Here is a 21,763-nt window from a genome sequence, read left to right on the forward strand (position 1 = left end):
GAACAGAGAAGTGTTGAAGGCTCTAACTACAACAGTAAACTTGTCTCTCTCTCCTTTCAGTTCCATCAGTTTTTGTCTTACATATTTTGACTCTATTCATACATTAAGGATTGTTACATCTTTTTGGAGAACTGACCCATCTTTATCCTTGGGGATTCTTTCTCTCTAATCTTCATTCTAAAAATGAATCTGGACACTCTTTGTTACCTAATATGGTGGAGTCAGGTAATTTTTTTTTTTGCAACTCTAGTATCTCATTCTGAATATTTTACTCTGGATATCTTATTCTGGAGATAAAAGTAGTGAGTGAAAGTTTGTTATTATTCCTTTCAATATTCCGTAGCATTCACTGGTGAAGCCATCTGGCCTCTCTGTGGGAAGATTTCAAAATTACTAATTCAATTTCTCTACTTGTTTTAGATCTCTTCATATTTCTACTTCTTGTTGAGTCAGTTTTGGTAATTTGTCTTTCTAGTCATTTGTCCATTTCATCTAAATTTGTTTAATTTGTTGGTATAACGTTGTTTATAATACTCTTTTATAATTCTTTTAATTTCTGTACCTCTTTTCATTCCTGATTTTGGCAATTTGTATCTTCTCTTAATTTCTTGATCAGGGTAGCTAAAAGGTTGGTAACTTTGTTGATCTCTCAAAGAATGAACTTGTGATTTTTCTGTTTACTATTTCATTGATAACTGCCTTAATCTTTATTCTTTCCTTCCTTCTGCTTGCTTTGGATTTAGTTTGCTCTTTTTTTATCTAGTTTCATAAGGTGAAATTTTATGGTATTGATTTCAGAGCTTTCTTCTTTTCTGATACAGGTATTTATAGTTACAAATTTCATTCTAAGTGCTACTTTAGCAGTTTTTTATATGTTTTATATTTCATTTTCATTCATTTCAAAATATTTTAAAATTTCCCTTGTGCATCCTTCTTTGACCCATGAGTTGCTTAGAAATATATTGTCTAATTTCCAAATGTTTTGGGGTTTCATATATATTCATATGTGTGTGTGTGTGTGTGTGTGTGTGTATGTGTATATATATATATATATTTTTGAGATGAAGTCTCACTCTGTTGCCCAGACTGGAGTGCAGTGGTGTGATCTTGGCTCACTGCAACCTTTGCCTCCTGGGTTTAAGCGATTCTGTTGCTTCAGCCTCCCGAGTACCTGGGATTACAGGTGTGCACCACCATGCCTAACTAATCGTATTTTTTTCTACTGTGAATCTTTAATTCCATGTGCCAGAGAACATACTTGGTATAGTCTCAAAATTAATTGAGACTTGTTTTGTGGCCCAGTGTATGATATACTCAGTTAGAAGCATTTAGGCATTTAGAAATTCTTTACTAAACATGATTTTTTTTTTTTTTTTTGAGACAGTTTTGCTGTTACCCAGCCTGGAGTGCAGTGACGTGATCTCCACTCACTACAACCTCAGCCTCCAGGTTCAAGTGATTCCTGTGCCTCAGCCTCCTGAGTAGCTGGGATTACAGGAATTTGCCACCACGCCCAGCTAATTTTGTATTTTTAGTAGAGATGAGGTTTTGCCATGTTGGTCAGGCTGGTCTCAAACTCTTTTCCTCTAGTGATCCACCCACCTGCACCTCCCAAAGCACTGGGATTATAGGTGTGAGCCACCATGCCCAGCCATTAAACATATTTTATTGCAATATAATTCACGTAACATAAAACTCACCCCTTTAAAGTATACGATTCACTAATTTTTAGTGTACTCATAAGACCATGCAACCATTACCACAATCTAATTCCAGAACATTTTCATCACCCCAAAAAGAAACGTATACCCATGAGTAGTAACTTCTTTTCCTCCTTCCCCCAAGCCCTAGACAACCACTAATCTATTCTCTGTCTCTATGGATTTGCCTATTTTGGACATTTTATAAAAATAGAATCATGTAATATGTGGTTTGTGTCTGGCTTCTTTCCGTTAGCATGTTTTCAGTGTTAATACATGTTGCAGCATGTATCAGTACTTTTTTTCTTTTTATAGCTGAATAATTTTCCATTGTCTGGATATCCTACATTTTGTTTATCCATTCATCAGTTGATAGACAATTAAGTTGTTTCTACTTTTTAGCTATTACGAATGCTGCTGCTATGAACATTTGTGTACAAGTTTTATGTGGTGTGCATTTTTTTTGAGATGGAGTCTCGCTCTGTCGCCCAGACTGGAGTGCAGTGGCATGATCTTGGCTCACTGCAAGCTCTGCCTCCCAGATTCACGCCATTCTCCTGACTCAGCCTCCTGAGTAGCTAGGACTATAGGTATCCGCCACCACACCTCGCTAATTTTTTGTATTTTTAGTAGAGACAGGGTTTCATCATGTTAGCCAGGATGGTCTCAATCTCCTGACCTTGTGATCTGCCCGCCTCAGCCTCCCAAAGTGCTGGGATTACAGACATGAGCTATTGTGCCCAGCCGCATTTTGTGTTTTTCTTTAGACAGAGTCTTGCTGTGTTGCCCAGGCTAGAGTGCAGTAGCATAATCTCAACTCACTATAGCCTCTGCCTCCTGGGTTCAAGTGATTCTCCTGCCTCAGCCTCCTGAGTAGCTGAGGTTACAGGTGCCTGCCACCATGCCCAGCTAATTTTTGTATTTTCAGTAGAGGTGGGGTTTCACCATGTTGGACAGGCTGGTGTTGAACTCCTGACCTCAGTGATCTTCCTGCCTCGGCCTCCCAAAGTGCTGGGATTACAGGTGTGAACCACCACACCTGGCCTGGTGTACATTTTTTAGAGGTAACTAATCTCTAGGCTATGGGCTAAGTTACTGTTCACCAGTGTCTTCTAATTTTACTCCTAGTGGTTCGTCCAGTTTGGGCCTTCCTCTGAGACTGCAATTTCCCATTGTGTCTCACTTGGCCCTAAAAAGGCTGTGAGGAGTTTCCTTCCTTTAAGAAGTAGCTAATCTCTAGGCTATATAAGCTCTATAAGCTAAGTACCTGCTCAGGAAACTGGAGGCTGAACTCTGCCTGTGTGTATGTGTGTGTGTGTGTGTGTATCTGCATGTCTGTGTGTTTACCTGTCTGTTTTTCTGTGTGTGGGCCAACCCAAATTCCTGCATGTTTACAAACAGTCTTTAGGTTTTAGGAGAGGCCAAAAGGGCTGAGTCAACTCTCAATATCTTAGCTCTACCCTACATGCTTCAACTCTCCCTGGCTACATGCCTTACCTTCTGTTCTGAACCACAGTATAAGTGAGCCCTGCAGGGTGGGAAATGAGCCATGACATTCATGCCCAAAGAAGCCAGTGCACACACATACCGTGTAGATTTCTATTGCGCTTTTGGGATAAAAGGAAAAGTAATATGCATCATTTTGTGAATCATCCATCAATCCATGGATGTGATGATGCCCAAATATTACTTTGGTTAGAAAAATCATCCCACATAAACTCCCACTTTTCTCTCCTTTGGATCCTAAAACTTTCATCGCTCCACTACAGTGCATGCATCTGCGGAGAAAAGCACATGGCCAGGCAGCAGCTGCTCACCAGTGTCCTCTAGTTTTACCCCTGGCGGTCGGTCCAGTTTGGGCCTCTGAGACTGCAGTTTCCCATTGCCTATCACTTGGCCCTGAAAAAATTATTAAGATGCTTCCTCCCCAATCTTCATTCTAAAATTGAACCTGAAGACTCTCTGTTACCTAATAAGGCGGAGTTCGGCGATGTTTCTTTGCAGCTCTGTCATCTCATTCTGGATAAAGGTGGCGAGGTTAAGGGGTGGAAATAAATACGGGAAACCAAAGGGTGAAACATGTTTTCCAAGGACAAGGAAAACCTGATCCAGGGTGAGAGACAGAGATATAGTCTTGACTAAAAGTTGGCCTGATTTTACCAAAGAAAATGGCATATTACACATTCGGGTGTTCTTTTATGAAATAAGATATTCTGTACCTGCTTGTTGAAATATCCTCAAAAGGGTAGAGGATCTCTCCATTGTTACAGATTTCGCAGATGAACCCCTTCTGGCTACAAAGACTGCAGCTGTACACGTGTGAGGTGGCAAATTTAATGACCTTGCCCAAGAATGGAGCCAGCTTTCCCTCTATTACCTGCAGAAAGAGAAATGGGACAGGGAAGCACATTTATTGAGAACAGAAGTCTTGTACACACAGGAAAGGAAAGGAATTCCTTTCCTTTATACAACAGGAAAACCTCTAATTATAATTTCTCAGCAACTCTGAGGAAGAAAAGACATAGTAGTTTTGCTCCAAAAGAACTTTCTGGTTTAAACCACTGGAGGTTGTAAATTAAGATGCTGAAACTTCTTTTGTATTCCTCTTGCTTTGCAGTGTGGTGTAGAAGGTTGAGGCCTAACAGATGGGGAACCCTACTTGGATAGACCAACTTCACAGTGAGGGTGTGGTATAAGAGGAGTGCGGCAGGTTTCCTAAAGTACACTGAAAACATACAGAGTAAATCTGAATGCGTAAGTTTATGTTGTAAATGCAATAATACCTTTTCTCTGATGAATTAATGGGATAGTTTTTTCACCATCTTCCCCAAGAATATACAGTAAATGGGGGAAAATAGGTTTCTTTTGCTGCTAGTAAGTATAGTAAAAAAAAGCTTGCAATTTGGCAGCCTGATGGCCATTTTCAGCCTGTCGGTTTTTTTCTTTTAACTCATGATTTTTAAAATGAAGTAATTTAAAAATTGGGAAATTTTACATAAAAACCCAGATTTTTGGAAAAATCAGATGATCTAGTGCAGCTAGGCCTGGATTCAGCGTGATGAGGACCTGGCCACGCGAGGGGCTGCCCGTTTCTGCTGAGACATCTGCTCTCTGCCTGGCAGCTGTTCCCACCAGGCCCCAGGGTCTTGCATCTGCCTGCCTTCCACAGTGGCCTCGCCTGTTGGCGTGCCTACATCCCTGAGTTTGGAACTCACGTTCTGTTGATCATTTCTCACTTACTAATACCCATGGGCTTCAAAGACTTCAGCATTTCACACGCCAGCTAGATGAAATCTGCCTTTACTTCTAATTAATGCAGATACAAATACATGCTGGTTTTGATATAAGAAAACAATTGAAGATTACATTTAATTTGGAGATAGCTGAAAATAGTTTCTTTCAAATGAATATAGTTACATTATAATTTTTCATAAAAATATCTGAGGGAGGCCGGGTGCTGTGGCTCACACCTGTAATCCCAGCACTTTGGGAGGCCGAGGCAGGTGGATCGCCTGAGGTTAGAGGTTTGAGACCAGCCTGACCAACATGGCAAAACCCTGTCTCTACTAAAAATACAAAAAATTAGCTGGGCTTGGTGGCAGGTGTCTGTAATCCCAGCTACTCGGGAGGCTGATGCAGGAGAACCACTTGAACCTGGGAGGTCGAGGTTGCAGTGAGCTGAGGTCATACCATTGCACTCCAGTCTGGGCAACAAGAGTGAAACTCCCATCTCAAAAAAGAAAAGAAAAAGAAAAAAAAAAATATCTGAGGGAAATGTAGTATAAATCATACCTAAAGAGAAATTACAACGTCTACGTGGGTAGGTAGTAGTGACTGGTAATACAAAAACAAAAGACTACAAAAAATGTAATCATGCCTTTTGCAAAAGATGAAGCTATACATAATAGCTATACATAATACCAGAGATAAAAACTGAAGTGGTTTTTAAACATCATGGAATGATCCATGTTTTAGAAATAAATATAATGATGGTTCCATTCAATTGCCAGACAGGGTACCCTCCCATGGGTGGAAATAAGTCTGCCCCAAGCCAAGGCTAGGCTTTAGGTCCCACGAAGATGATTTCTCTGGAAGACTGTGGTGAGGTTGCACCAGGAGGTGCCTTTCCCTCTTGCCTCCCACCCTGGTCATTTGCAAGGGAAAGGAGCTGGAGGTACGGGGAGAAAGATCTCCTTCAATTGAAAGTGCCTCCCCTTCAACACTGGAGACCTGAGTCATGCATTTCTTCGAGGTCCAAGGCCATGCTTAGTGCATAGGCAAGACTTGCTTCAGCCCTAGGTGTGGTGACTTAGACTTAGGAAACCAATTATGAATGGAAAATGAACCTCTAGTTCAACTGTGCCAGATGAAGCAGCCCTCCAGTGCCTACCCTGCCTTGCCCTTCCCCATCATGTACTGTGAAAACCCCTCTGATGGCCTCAAGGCAGTGCCTGCAGGCCGAGGCCCTTCTGGGGGTTTCCATCTTTCTTCCACCAGACTCCAAGCCCACTCTCCTCCAAGACAGTGTTGTCTTTTCTCACCCAGAATATTAACACTACTAAGTCTTTCACCTTAATTTATGACTCAGGATTTATTCACGTCCTGCCCACTCTAGGTTCACAGAAATAAAATCAAGTGCTAGACACACTGGCTGCCACTAAGGCACTAGCCTTACTGGGTGCCACCTGGCGTGCTGGGACCTGGCAGTGCCAGGCCCTGGCAGTGCCTCTGCTGATCGAGCCCTTTCTCAGTTAATGGGTGTCGAGTTGGGTCATCTGTCCACTGACCCTGACTTCATGTAAGCAGCCGTGGGCTGTGGGCAGACAGGAGCTCAGAAATGCAGCATGAAGCTTTTTTTTTTTTTGAGACAGAGTCTTGCTCTGTTACCCAGGCTGGAGTGCAGTGGCACGATCTCAGCTCACTGCAAGCTCCGCCTCCTAGGTTCAAGCAATTCTCCTGCCTAAGCCTCCTGTGTAGCTGGGACTACAGGTGCTGGCCACCACGCATGGCTAATTTTTGTATTTTTAGTAGAGATGGGGTTTCACCATGTTGGTCAGGTTGGTCTTGAACTCCCGACCTCAGGTGATCCACCTGCCTCAGCCTCCCAAATTGCTGGGATGACAGGCGTGAGCCACCGTGCCTGGCTAGCATGAGGCTCTTTAAAAAACCTGGCCATTCGCTTCCTCTAATTCCCTACGCTTTGGCATATTGGGCAATGTATTACCTCCTTAAAATAATAAAAGAATAACTTTTCTATGAAAAAAAGATAAATAGGGCCGGGCGCGGTGGCTCACACCTGTAATCCCAGCACTTTGGAGGCCGAGGCGGGCGGATCACAAGGTCAGGAGATCGAGACCATCCTGGCTAACATGGTGAAACCTCGTCTCTACTAAAAATACAAAAAAATTAGCTGGGTGTGGTGGCGGGCGCCTGTAGTCTCAGCTACTCGGGAGGCTGAGGCAGGAGAATGACATAAACCCGGGAGGTGGAGCTTGCAGTGAGCTGAGATCGCGCCACTGCACTCCAGCCTGGATGACAGAGTGACACTCCGTCTCAAAAAAAAAAAAAGAAAGAAAAAAAGATAAATAAACGTAATGCTGGTTAACTCTAGGGAGGGCCATAAGTCAGAGAAGCAAAAACACAACTATATACTAAGTTGTATAATATATATATATACACATATATATATTAGCTATCCAAACTCATTTTCTATTTCTTAATATGTATCTCCTCGTGCAAGCAAATTGTCACTTTGTATATAGCTGTGTTTCTGCACTTGAAAAAACAATGTATAATAATTTTGCATTAAACTGCAGAAGGTGAACAGAAAAATCAGGTTTATTACTTTGTAAGAGTAGAGTTTTTTTCTTAGTAAAGGCGGTAGAAATTATCCTGGCTGTTTTCAGTCAAGCATACATTTCCCACCATTCTTCAACTTACTTTCCTCTCCATTACCTTTAGGAAGCCATAGATAGACCTTCTTTTATTTATGTTCTCTGAGGAACCATTAACTCCAATAAACCCCAGTAAGGCATGCTCCTAATACCAACACATGATATGTACTTTCTAAGAAACAGCCACTAACAAATCATATATCCAACCACCAGTAAACACTTTTCAATGCGTGATGGGGTTATTTCTAAATTGTGATGGTAGCACTTCAGTTGAGTTTGGTTTTCCTCATTTTACTCTTCTCTAAACAACCAAACTTAATGAGGCATTTAAAGAGAGGCACTAACAAACTATAGTCCATTTAGGGGGAAACAACCAGGACAGAGAACAGTCTGGAAACCAGGTGAGTAAAGGTTGATGAAATTGGGAAGAAAAGACGTTGAGGAAGACATGAGAGTTATCATCCAGGATCTAAAGGAGAAGTTTGAGCATCTTGTGCATAAAGTTTTTTCTCTATTTAGATTTCCTTGGAGAAAGGGTGTGAACATTTTGAAGGCTCTTAAAATATTTCACCAAATTTACACTGTCAGCAATATATATTTATTCTTAAATAGGGACCTTAATAAGCTCTGGGGATTGGTATCTGTATAATATTCAGTCTTCCTTTAAAACAAAGTGATACATATCTGCATTTTACTAAATCTTCACTTATTATTGCTTAATACAAATTTATTTCCTTGTACAAGCTACTCACATTTATTATTTAGTTTAAGGTTAAACTTTTGTATATTTTTCTCATTAGCTATTGCTGGTATATTAGAATATATTGACATTTGTGTGCATGTTACTATATGACAGTAATTACTGAATTTCCATTGATGCTAACTACTTTTAGGTGATTCTTTTGTTTTTTCTAGTACTATATCTCTTGTTTATGTTTCATTTCTTGTTGCACCACCCAGGGCTCCTAAAACAATATTAATAATGGTACTAGTGGTTATTTTTATTATTTCAGGAAGAATCAAACCGGAACTTATGGAGTTGATAGTGAATGACTAATTTTCTCCATCAAATACGTATATCCTGACATTCGCCACATTTCATTTATTCCCCCTCTTTAAATAACAGCTATACTGAGATATAATTCACATACCATGTGATTCACCTATTTAAAGTCTACAATTCAATGGTTCTTAGTTTATTCACAGAGTTGTGAAACATCACCACAATCGATTTTAGGGCATCCCACTAACCCTCTGAAAAAACTCTATATCCATTAGTAGTCACTTTCCCTTTACCATGCCCCTGCAAGCCCAAGGAACCAATAATTTACTCTCTGTCCGGGTGCAGTGGCTCATGCCTGTAGTCCCAGCACTTTGGGAGGTAGAAGCGGGCGGATCACCTGAGGTCAGGAGTTCACAACCAGCCTGGCCAACATGGTGAAACCCCATCTCTACTAAAAATACAAAAAAATTATTAGCAGGGCATGGTGGCGCATGCCTGTAATCCCAGCTACTCGGGGGGCTAAGGCAGGAGAATTGCTTGAACCCAGGAGGCAGAGGTTGCAGTGAGCTGAGATGGTGCCACTGCACTCCAGCCTGGGCAACAAAAGCAAAAACTCCATCTCAAAAAAAAAAAAAAAAAAAAAAAAATTAAATACACTTTCTGTCTTTATAGATTTGCCTATTCTGGAGATTTCATGTAAATAAGATCATATAATATGTGGTCTTTTATGACTAGCTTCTTTCACTCAGCATAAAGTGTTCAAGGTTCATGCTGATTTTCTTCCAAATGCCTTCACTATAAGTCTCTTTTTTCCATCTTATCCTAGACTTTTATCACTCCTCTCTAGATTAATAAAATAATCTCCTAGTTTTATTTCTAGATGTCAGTATTTTTTCCTAGATCCAGCATGCATACATATTAATCAGTTTTAGACATCACTTTCATCATGTATCATCTCTTCCCTCAAACCTTCGGTGAATTCTTCATTTTTGAGACGGAGTCTTGCTCTGTCACCCAGGCTGCAGGGCAGTGGTGTGATCTAGGCTCACTGCAACCTCTGCCTCCCAGGTTCAAGTGATTCTCCTGCTTCAACCTCCCAAGTAGCCGGGATTACAGGCACGAGCCACCATGCCCAGCTAATTTTTTGTATTTTTAGTAGAGGTGGGGTTTCACCATGTTGGCCAGGCTGGTCTCAAACTCCTGAGCTTGTGTGATCCACCTGCCTCGGTCTCCCAAAGTGCTGAGGTTATAGGCGTGAGCCACTGGGCTCGGCAAATTCTTAGTGTATCATTAATCAAAACTCTTCGCTCTTTCATTTCATAAAATTATATTGAGTTACTATGTACTAGACACTCAATGTAGAGTGAACCGGACAAAAACTGGAGCTTACATTTTACCTGGTATGCAAGTGGATTCCATATTAGCCATTCAAACTCATTTTGCATTTCTTAACATGTACCTCCTGTTGCGAGCACATTTTCCCCTATGTAGAACATGCTTGCTCTTGCTCCTGTGCCTTCGTCCATGTCATTCCTCTATCTGGAGTTTCACTTTTCTTAACCCTTACTTAAATTTCAAGTTAAGTTTCACTTAAACTTAACCCTTACTTAAGCTTCATGGCTTAGAGCTACCCTGTCTTGATCTAGTAAGCCATCTTTGGCTACTTCAGACATCACATGTCATTTTTTAAATTTTTTATTTTTTTAAAGGAAGGCATCAAGTTGTTCATCTGTTTGGATGGGATCAGTAGAAATGAATGTAAAGCAGTCACATCCATTTCTTTTGATAATGCTGTAAATAAGAGAACAGGGCTTGTACAAGCATACTTACTTTTGCCAAGGCCAAAATGCTAGGGGGAAGACATTTAACACAGCTCAAACTTGATTTGAATCACTTATGTAAGATAATATCTTAGCAGCACCTGGAAATTGTCTTACTCCTTTCCTACTTATACTTAAATTAGTCACAGGCTAATATAACTTTAAAAAGTCAAAAGGACACTTCATCTTTAGCATTAGAAGGCTGGTAGTTTTTAGTTTAAACCAGGTGGTCATTTGGTATATGATTAGTGATAGTGAAACAGACCTGAGATGAGGTTTATCTCTATTGATTCCCTCAAAGTGCATGTCTACGTGAACAAAATCATGACAGCATAATTAGAAGGAAACACGTGTAGCTCTTTACCCATTTCCTTGCTTCCCCGCACTCAACCTCCTTCTCTTTCTCCATATACCAAATTGCCCTATCTCCTTGAGAAAAGGCAGATGTCCAAAATAGGGTGAAAGTTTATTTCTGTTTTCCATTAAACTTAATGTCTTGTACTAAGGAAGGTACTAGTCTGATTTATTTACTTGGGGAGTGTGTATATATGACTGTTTCAGAGGTGCTACACTAACTGGATATTCAAAGAATACACATTTCCATTTGTAACAAAATTAGGTCACCTTATTGCCCTGTAGCACAAGGACAAAATGTAGCAACAAGCTGATATCTTCTTCCAGATTTTGCTGTTTTTCACTTTTGCAGTCTGTCTACAAATTCTTTTCACCATCATTTTAGGTACTTCTAGAACCCAAGGAACTGTCAAATATCACTTTCCACCATCCAGTCCCTGATAAATATGCCAAATATGCTTACCCTTCTTGTGTGAAAGAAGCCCATGAAAGCTGCCTGGTTGAACTTCCAGCTCAGGGATACACACATTTTGCCTCCCTCTTCTATTCTGGTCAAGATGGTCAGCATTGGAATTTGAGGCCTATGGCTTTCTTGCAGACTAAGACAACAGACTTTATTTGATTTACTTTCTTGCAGACCAATCAAAAATTACAATTAAGTTAAAAAATAACCTAGTGCTGCCTTCCCCAAACCACAGTTTCAGAAACAGCTGCTTATTACTCATGTGTGGCACCAGGAAATTGCAGTGTCATGTTCAAGGTCTGCAGCCAATAGAGATCTGTGGGATTGGGAAAAGGGCACAAATGAATCTTTTATGGTGGTTACCTTCACTCCCTTGGAACCATCACAAAATTCAAAATTTACGGGGTCGGGGGAAGACAGATTACTAGTAACCTGGACAAGAAAAAAGAAAGGAAAAAGCTCTTTCTCATCAAATTTCCTTATGCATCAGCTAATTCCTTCCCTCTGATTTGTCAATTTACCTTCCATTTCAAAACAAGCTTCCTTAGCCATCGTGTAACATCTGGATTCAGAGCAACTGTTGGGAATGCTTTGGTGAAGAGGGTTACTGCACTTGACAAACAACTTAACCAAAAGACCCAATTCATGGTGAACAGTCACCTGCCACTCACTAGGAACAGGCTGTCTTGACAAAATGGAAGAATCAAAATTGTCACACATTGTGAAATAATTTCCCATATAATGTAGTTGCATTTGCCTGGCCAGACAACCCTGAAAGGTTGCATTTTGTCTCTAATGTCATTTCTCAGTTCATTTAATAGGTGGGTAGAGTGAAGTCTAGAGGCCTTGGCCAGGTGAGTTCATGGGAAGTTAGGAAAAAACAGGCTGTGGATTCTGCTCAAGCTTGAAAACCCTAACACACCTCACGAGACTATTCTGAATGCTCGTTCAATGTTAAATTTTACTCCTTTTACTCATAAATCCTTAAAAATAGAAAATAAAAAGTAAGCTGGATGTAGGGGCTGATGCCTGTAATCCCAGCACTTTCGGAGGCCAAGGTGGGAGGATCACTTGAGCCCAGGAGTTCCAGACCAGCCTGGCAATGAAATGAGATCCCTATCTCTGTAAAAAATAAAAAAATTAGCCGATTGCAGTGGTATGCACCTGTAGTCCAAGGTACTTACGAGGCTGAGGTGGGAGGATCCCTTGAGCCCAGGAATCTGAGGTTGCAGTGAGCTATGAGCTATGATTGGGTCACTGTACTCCAGCCTGGGTGACAGGGCAAGACCCCGTCTAAAAATAAATAAATATCACCAAAGTTTATGGGATGTTCCTATTTCAAAAAGTTGTTTAAAACTCACTTTTCCCATGATTAACCTTTGAGTTCCTTATCATGGCTCAGTGCTGGGATGTTTGTACATAAACATAAAAGTCTCTCTTTTCTAGTTAGCTGCTCCTCACCCTTCCCAATCCATTATGGGACTGCTCTAACAAGACTTAAATTTTGGCTAATCAAGCACTTTACTGAGGGTGGATTGTGATGCCACCAATTAGCTCTTATCTGATCCTCTCCCAAAGGTGATAATTTCTACTTAGAGCTAGGAAACTATGTGATAATTTAATCTGGTTTAATGTAATTGGGTAGATTTATGAGTGGCCACCATAGTTCCTATCAAATTACATTTTGCTCCCTGCTAACTAGGTCTTAAGGAATAAGAGATCTTAAAAATTTCAATTTCATTTTTCTCAGTGGCTAGAATGGCAAAGATGAAACCAAGAATGCAAATTTCTTATCCAGAAAAATATATGGGATGGGGTCTACTTCAGACAGTTTTTCTGCACTAAGTGCCTCAAGGGGTGTGGCTTAGTCAAACCACATCTCCATGGAACTTAATGAAGCATTTGCAAAGAGTAAGTACAAGAATGTGGTCCAAATATTCTGAGCCCAAAACAGGTTGTATGATCTGATACAGCTACATGTGTTTTATTTATGAGGAAAATAAACTACAATATTTTAAATTGAGACAATTCCAGAAAATTCTCATAGATGGTCAGCAGATTTTTGCTTCTCTGTTGAGTTAATTAGTTACATGTTTGAAATAAATCTGATTTAGGTCTCTACTACTCCTTTTAGCCTGAGTTCTGACATTATTGACTCATTGAGCAGTAAATGAAGAAAAGTCCTAAGCGGACTTTTTAACTCACCTTCCTTACTTAATATATGAGAAAACTGAGCCCAGAGAGGTAATGCACTCTACCTAAGATCACCCAGCTGATTAGTGACAGCTTCTGACTCGCTTTCTTAAGCACCCTTCACTGCTCCAAGGCAGGGGCCTTTCTGAGGGTATCTGAGGTCAGAGTGTAGCCCCAGGGTTTGGTTCAGCCCAGGAATTCTGAGGTCACTGGATGCCTACTGACCCACCTTGTAGAAATGGAAGATTTCTAAAACTGAGTCCCTGCACAGAAGCAGGATTATGCAGACGAAATTAGTCGAGGTTTAGATCCATAGTTTTGATCTGAACTGGATCTGTCTTTGGCTTACTGAAAAATAATACCTCTAGTCCTTCTATGAAGTTCTTGTATAAAAATTCTCTCAATGGTCACATCTCATGCAATTTTCTGAATATGAAGATGATCTTTAACAGTATCTGATTGGCTAAACTACTAGGAAACTCATAAAGTAACACAAAATTCTGTGACAGAAATGGACTTATCAACTTAAACCCTAGGCAGCCGGGCGCAGTGGCTCATGCCTGTAATCCCAGCACTTTGGGAGGCTGAGGGTCTCCTGAGGTCAGGAGTTCGAGACTAGCCTGGCCAACATGGCGAAACCCCGTCTCTACTAAAAATACAAAAAATTAGCCGGGGGTGGTGGTGCATGCTTATAATCCCAGCTACTCAGGAGGCTGAGGCAGGAGAATCACTTGAACCCGGGAGGCGGAGGTTGCAGTGAGCCAAGATCGCGCCATTGTATTCCAGCCTGGGCAACAGAGTGAGATTCCGTCACAAACAAACAAACAAACAAACAAACAAACAAACAAACAAACACACACCCTAGGCTATTTGCCAAAACTAGAGAAGTAGCTTTATTAAAACGAGAAGCAACTATAGTTGAGGAAAAAGAAAAAGGAAAACAAAGCAACTCCCTGTATGTACATATGTGGGAGAAACTAAAGAAATATGGCTTTTCAGAAACAGAGGAGAAACAGAAGTAGCATTACCTGATCATGTGGGGGAATGAACCGTAAGAGTGAGGAGAGACAGAAAAGGCTGAGAGCAAAGAAGGGAAGAAGTAGGGAAGGATGAAAGCAATAATAACAATAGTGACAATTTAAAAAAGAAAAAATTGGGCTTGATGGTTCTGTGGCAATTTTTTTTTTTTTTAAGTTCAAAAAATAGAGACTACAGATGCTTACAAAGAGGGAAGAAAGTTTCACTGCTCAATGACGCTGATTGAGAACTTAAATGGAAGGATGAAATCTTGGTTTCTATTCCCAGTTATGTCCCCAGGAAGCTCTACGACCTTTTTTGTTAATCACTTAACTTCTCCATGCCTCAGTTTCCTCATCTGCAAAATAAAGTGATTCTATTCAGTCATTCAAAACTAGATGATCAATAAGGATCTCTTTCAATTTGAAGATTGTACGATTTTATAATGAAACAACAAGGAAGACATCAAAAGAAACTTGTTGAATAGCTCCAGGAACGTTGCAAGGGAATATCTGCGGAGCTAGATAAAAGGTGAGTTTAACCAGACTAATTAGAAGATACTCCAGGAAATTTTCAACAAAAGTGAAATAATGTCACCAGCTTTTTGTTCCCCTGCCTGCTAAGCTCCATTCAAAGAGGGAAGTAAGGCCTTCTAGGAATCATCCCCTCACAGGTGTGCAACCAGATATCAGTTTTCCTGAAAACCTCTGCAAATCCTTTCCTTTCATCAATGCATTTAACTAGTTAATGTTTAGATAGCACTTTCGGGATGTAAAGTACAATATAAGTGCTCAACATTATTATTACTTAACAGCTTTTATGGGACTCGCCATTCCTGAGATTAAATGAGAAACTAAAGTGAGTCCCTGGTTAGAAGGCTGTGATCGAATACATTGCTGGCTCACTGATGACGAAAAACAAGCCCTGCATATACATTGAAATAGGTGCTTTTATCAGCCTGCATATCATTGTCTAAGATGGTTGGGGATTTTTACTCTTTGCTTCAAGGTCCACAAGTAGAAGCCACAACTTACAACACAGTAGTGATTATGATTTCACATGTCCTGTATTTCTAGAACATTATCTGTTGTGTCTGCGGTGTCTGTATGCCTGGGCACCTGTACACCCAGAATATGGATTCAAATACATAGGAATTTGCTATACAATAAAGGCGGGGAAGATGAATTTTTTAATAAATGATGTTGGGGCAAGTGGTTAGCCATCAGGGAAAGCAAATAAGCTGGATCCCTAACTCATCTCATAAAAACTGTATTTTCAGGCCAGGCATGGTGGCTCACACCTGTAATCCCAGCACTTTGGGAGGCCGAGGTGTGCGGATCACCTGAGGTCGGGAGTTCGAGACAAGCCTGACCAAAATGGAGAAACCTTGTCTTTACTAAAAATACAAAATTAGCCAGGCATGATGGCGCACGCCTGTAATCCCAACTACTTGGGAGATTGAGGCAGGAGAATTGCTTGAACCCGGGAGGCGGAGGTTGTGGTGAGCTAAGACTGTGCCATTGCACTCCAGCCTGGGTAAAAAGAGTGAAACTCCGTCTCAAAAACAAGCAAACAAAAAACTGTATTTTCTTTTCTTCTCTTTCTTTTCTTTTCTTTTCTTTTTTTTTTTTTTTGAGATGTAATCTTGTTCTGTTGCCCAGGCTGGAGTGCAGTGGCACGATCTTGGCTCACCGCAACCTCCACTTCCTGGGTTCAAGCGATTCTTCTGCCTCAGTCTCCTGAGTAGCTGGGACTACAGGTGCACACTACCATGCTTGGCTAATTTTTGCATTTTTAGTAGAGATGGGGTTTCACCATATTGGCCAGGCTGGTCTTGAACTCCTGACCTCACGATCCGCCCTCCTTGGCCTCCCAAAGTGATGGGATTACAGGTATGAGCCACTGCGCCTGGCCTTTAAAAACTGTATTTTCTGATAAACTGAAGACTTAAAATATAAAAAGAAAACCATAAAAGTATTTTTAAAACTATAACAAAATATTAGGGAAAAATATTAGAAATTTAGAATATTAGAAAAATAGAGTTTGCCCCATTTATGTGGGATAAATATTTTGTAATCTTAGATGCTATAAAAGGGTAATAAATCTAAATATATAAACAATTAGTTCAATATAAAATATAATTTAAAAGTCAAATGACGGAAACAAAAAAAATTTCCTATTTATATGAAAAAAGTGCCAATTTCCTTAATATACACAAAGCTCTTTTAAATTAATAAGGAAAAGACCAATGATATAACTTAAACACAGGTTAATAAAAAGGCAATTCAGAAAAACTACAAATGGCCAATGATGATATTAAAAAGATGGTCAACTTTACTTCTCATGGAAAAAATGCAAATTAAAACAACACTGTGAAGTTATTTTTTATTTATGAGATTGTCCAGGATTAAAAATATTGTTAATATGGAAAATTAATGTGTGTTCAGAAAAACAGGCACTCTCAAGACAGTGAATGGAAGTATTAAATTGGTTCTACCTTTTCAAAAGGCAACTGGCAATATTTATCAAACTGCAAAGCATGCACACCCTTTGACCTAGCAGTCTCACTTTAATGAATTTACACTACAGAGATATTCACACAAGTGTACAGGGAAATGTAGAGGGTGTTCACTGTAGTATAGGTTCTCAAAGAGAAAGACTGGCACAGATTAAACACACACACACACACACACACACAATTTAGGCTTAGCTGGGCGTGGCAGTGTGGGTGATGTGTACCTTGTAGTCTCAGCTACTTAGGAGGCTGAAGTGGGAACATCCTTTGACTCTAAGATCTGAGGCCAGGTGGGCAACATAGTGAGACCCTGTCTCTTAAAAAAAGCAAACAACAACAACAAAACAGGTTTAAGTTACCTCGCTTAACTTACCTAGCTTACACCTCAGTTACTTTAGGTATAAGATAACTCTTACCTAGCTTACACCTCAGTTACTTTAGGTATAAGATAACTCTGTCATGCAGCCAGTAAAAAGAATGAGGTAAATCTTCATGTGTACTAAATGTGTATACATACCCAAATGTCCACAGTATTTTTTTTTTTTTTTTTTTTGAGGCGGAGTCATGCTCTGTCGCCCGGACTGGAGTGCAGTGGCAGGATCTCAGCTCACTGCAAGCTCCGCCTCCCGGGTTTACGCCATTCTCCTGCCTCAGCCTCCCGAGTAGCTGAGACTACAGGCGCCCGCCACCTGGCCCAGCTAGTTTTTTTGTATTTTTAGTAGAGACGGGGTTTCGCCGTGTTAGCCAGGATGGTCTCGATTTCCTGACCTCGTGATCCGCCCGTCTCGGCCTCCCAAAGTGCTGGGATTACAGGCTTGAGCCACCGCGCCCGGCCTCAAATGTCCACAGTATAACATGAACTGGAAAAGACAAAGCACAGAAAGGTGGCATAGTTTGATCCCATTGTAAAAGTGTAACATTTGTAATTATGTACAATTGTCTGGAAGGACACAGACTGGCTACAGTGAAGAAAAGCTACCACTGTAGTGGGATGTAGGGGAGACAAGGGCTGACTTGGAAAGCTCAGGTGATCCTCTGCCTTAGCCTCCTGGGCAGCTAGGACTACAGGTGTGAGCCATTGCACCTGGCTGATTTCTAAATAATGAATATGAATTATCACTTTTATAACCAATATTTAAATTGTTAAGAAAAAAAAAAAACCAATGACAGCTCTACAAAGCATGGCTTTAGAAATAAACAAACAATTTGCATATGCATATACATAAACATTATAAAAAACACAGAAAACCTCGATTTTTTTGGTTTTAGATGACCTGTGTTTTCATTTGTCCCTAATAACATGTTTATTTTCACAAAAGTTCTTGAAAATTGCCTATCAGTGAATCTGTCATGACTACATCAGGCTTGTTTGCTTCCCAAGAGCCTTGTCTGCCTAATCAGAATGTTCCCTTACTTATGGGTCTCTCAGGCTTCTAAGGTAGCCCATTCAATTAGAATGACTTATGCAGTGTCAACAGCCATATCTAATACCAGGCGATTTAAGGATGGTTTTTGTTTACATGATTAACACTGAATTCTAGACACTTAATCTTATCTCTTTAAATACTTGCCTGGGACTTAAGTAACCAATCAGTTAGGATGCATATTGCTGTTTTCTATTAGGAATTCGCGCACAGTTTTAAATGCCCTCTTCCAGCCAAGATTCCGGTTTGCGCCTCCAGGGCTCTTTCCTTCCTGTCCTAACAGAGATGACCTACTCTTACTGGTTCCATCCCTTCAGGCACATCGGTGATGAACAGTTAAAGGAGGACAAACAGTATTGGTATCAGATTTTTAAATTCCTTTCCTCATCTATTCAGAGGTCACAATAATTTCATACCACTCAAAGTACTGTGCCAAGGAAGTATATTACCCAATCTGAAGATTTTTTTACCACTTAGTTTGAGGTCAATCCAAGGAAAAGTCAACGTACTGACCCACTTGCCTTAGACTTGGCCTGAAGAAGGAAATGAAAACCATGGTTTTGCAATAGGAGGACATTCAAAGATAAGATTAGTTTCAAAAAGAAAAGCATTTTGAATAGCATGCCCACCTGAGACATGTTCAGAGGTTCAGTAAAATCTAAATAGAAAAGAGTCCTAAAAAAGGAAACAGCCAATTTTCCTGAGGGTTGAGGGCAGACAGTCTGTGATCTGGCTCAGCCCCTAATGTCCTTCTCTGCACCACCTTGATCAGCTGCCTTTCCCATGCTAGCTTCCCTGCAACACCAGGCCAGAGCAAGGGAGAGCTGGCGCCTATCTAGATTCATTTGCTCCTGCTAGCAGCTCTAGCAGAGGGAAACCATCCACTGGGGCAGAATTTTGTAGGAGTTGTAGAGGTTTCAGTTTTCCTTGGGCTCCCTGTCCTTCATGAATGTGGCTAATTGAAGAAAAAGGATTTTACTTCGTTCCTCACAGTCCGTTTTTTTTTTTTTCTTTCTTTTTTTTTTTTTTTGACATGGAGTTTCACTCTTGTTGCCCAGGCTGGAGTGCAATGGCGGGATCTCGGCTCACCACAACCTCCGCCTCCCGGGTTCAAGTGATTCTCCTGCCTCAGCCTCCCGAGTAGCTGGGATTACAGGCATGTGCCACCACACCTGGCTAATTCTGTATTTTTAGTAGAGATGGGGTTTCTTCATATTGGTTAGGCTAGTCTCCAACTCCCAACCTCTGGTCATCCGCCCACCTCGGCCTCCCAAAGTGCTGGGATTACAGGCGTGAGCCACCGCGCCCGGCCACTGTCCATCCGTTTTCTTAAGTGAAGAGAACTCAGCTAGTTGAAACTCCAAGCAGCTGTAGACTAGCTTACATAAACTGAGAGAAGAGGTTTTGTCGGTTATCTCTTTTTTAAAAATTACATTAAAAAAACTGAAGTATAACATATATAAGGTAAAGTGCAAAAATCTTAAATATGTAACTCAATGAATTTTTAAACATGTATGTGAAGCTACTACTGTCTTATCTGCTCTCCTGTCCTCTAGTTGCAACCATTCCAAATCATTCTCGATGCCATCACCAGAAAGATCTTATTAAAAGATAGATCTGACCAAAGAATACTAATAATGACATCAGCAACAATTGCCACCATTCCTGTAGCACTGACTGACTGTTTGATATGTGCCTGTCACTACTCTAGGCTTTTATTTATTTATTTATTTATTTATTTATTTATTTGAGACAGGGACTCCCTCTGTCATCCAGGCTGGAGTGCAGTGGCACAATCTTGTCTCACCACAACCATCTCTGCCTCTTGTGCTCAAACGATCTTCCCACTTCAGCCTCCCCAGTAGCTGGGAATACAGGTACATGCCACCATGCTCGGCTAATTTTTAAAAATTTTTTGGAGATAAGGTCTCCCTATATTGCCCAGGCTGGTCTTGAACTCATGGGATCAAGTGATCCTCCTGCCTTGGCCTCCTAAAGTGTTGGGACCGCACCCAGCCTTGCCCTAGGCTTTTAATTCATGCAAAGCACTTAGAACACTGGAAGGCACACAGTGAGCATTGAAAAAATACTATTATTTCTGGCCGGGTGTAGTGGCTCACGCCTAAAGTGAGGCCGAGGCAGGCGAATCACCTGAGGTCAGGAGTTTGAGACCAGCCTGACCAACATGGAGCAATCCCGTCTCTACTAAAAATACAAAATTAGCCGGGCGTGGTGGTGCATGCCTGTAATCCCAGCTACTGGGGAGGCTGAGGCAGCAGAACCACTTGAACCTGGGAGGTGGAGGTTGTGGCGAGCCAAGACTGCGCCACTGCACTCCAGCCTGGGCAACAAGAGCGAAACTCTGTCTCAAAAAACAAACAAACACAACTATTATTTCTGTTATTCACAATAGTTCCAAGAGGTCAATATTTCTGTCATTACCAATTTATAGGGGATAAAAACTGAGGCTTAGAAGGCTTAAGTCATGTGCCCAGGGTTGCCCAACTTGGAAGAGTAGAGTAGGGAGCTGGACTCCCAGAGCTTAAGCCCTAAGCGCTAAGCTTTAGTGTCTTGCTAGAGCTGTTTTTTTTGTTTTTGTTTTTGTTTTGAGACGGAGTCTCACTCTGTCGTCTGGGCTGGAGTGCAGTGGCCCGATCTCAGCTCACTGCAAGCTCCGCCTCCCGGGTTTACGCCATTCTCCTGCCTCAGCCTCCCGAGTAGCTGGGACTACAGGCGCCAGCCACCTCGCCCGGCTAGTTTTTTTGTATTTTTTAGTAGAAACGGGGTTTCACCGTGTTAGCCAGGATGGTCTCGAACTCCTGACCTCGTGATCCGCCCGTCTCGGCCTCCCAAAGTGCTGGGATTACAGGCTTGAGCCACCGCGCCCCGCCTTTTTTTTTTTTTTTTTTTTAATAAAGCCCCTGAAGCCTCTTCTGCCGCTGGAGGATGAGGTTTAACTCCTCAGCAAGCCCTGGAAAGTCTTCCCCAAGCTAGGGACAGTCTCTTTTTCCTCACTTGCTTCTAGTCTTTATCTACCATGTATTCATATTCTGCATTCATGTTGCCTGCCTATTCCCTGAAAAATCTATTACGATAATAAGTACCATTTATTGCTATTACCATGTATGAGTTATGGGTGCTTTCTGTATTTCATTCCAATTCTCTCTGTAACTTCCCCAAATGAGTATTATACTCATTTTGCAGATAAGTAAACTGAGACAGAGAAAGATTAAAGAACTTGTTTATGGTCAGAGAGCTAATATGCATCAAAACTGCAGTTTGAACTCAGGCCTGTCTGATTTTAATGCTTGGTTCTTTCTCCTTTATGCAAATTCCTCTCAGTCACATTCTTCCACATGTGGCTCAAATGTCACCTAGTT

The 21,763-nt window shown here is 41.0% G+C and overlaps 1 protein-coding gene across 7 annotated transcripts in view; it reads right to left on the reverse strand.

Moving 5' to 3' along the window:
- The window catches only part of PLEKHM3 (pleckstrin homology domain containing M3), a 225,924-nt gene that overhangs the window by 53,297 nt on the left and 150,864 nt on the right, over positions 1 to 21,763 (reverse strand). For all 7 annotated transcript variants that reach the window (XM_023219826.2, XM_023219834.1, XM_023219795.3 and 4 more), the window contains one exon: positions 3,920 to 4,077. In XM_023219826.2, the coding sequence (XP_023075594.1) occupies positions 3,920 to 4,077 (158 nt within the window). The remainder of the gene's footprint in view (positions 1 to 3,919; positions 4,078 to 21,763) is intronic.

The sequence above is a fragment of the Piliocolobus tephrosceles genome, chromosome 11, assembly GCF_002776525.5.
Source record: "Piliocolobus tephrosceles isolate RC106 chromosome 11, ASM277652v3, whole genome shotgun sequence".
Lineage (NCBI taxonomy): Eukaryota > Metazoa > Chordata > Mammalia > Primates > Cercopithecidae > Piliocolobus > Piliocolobus tephrosceles.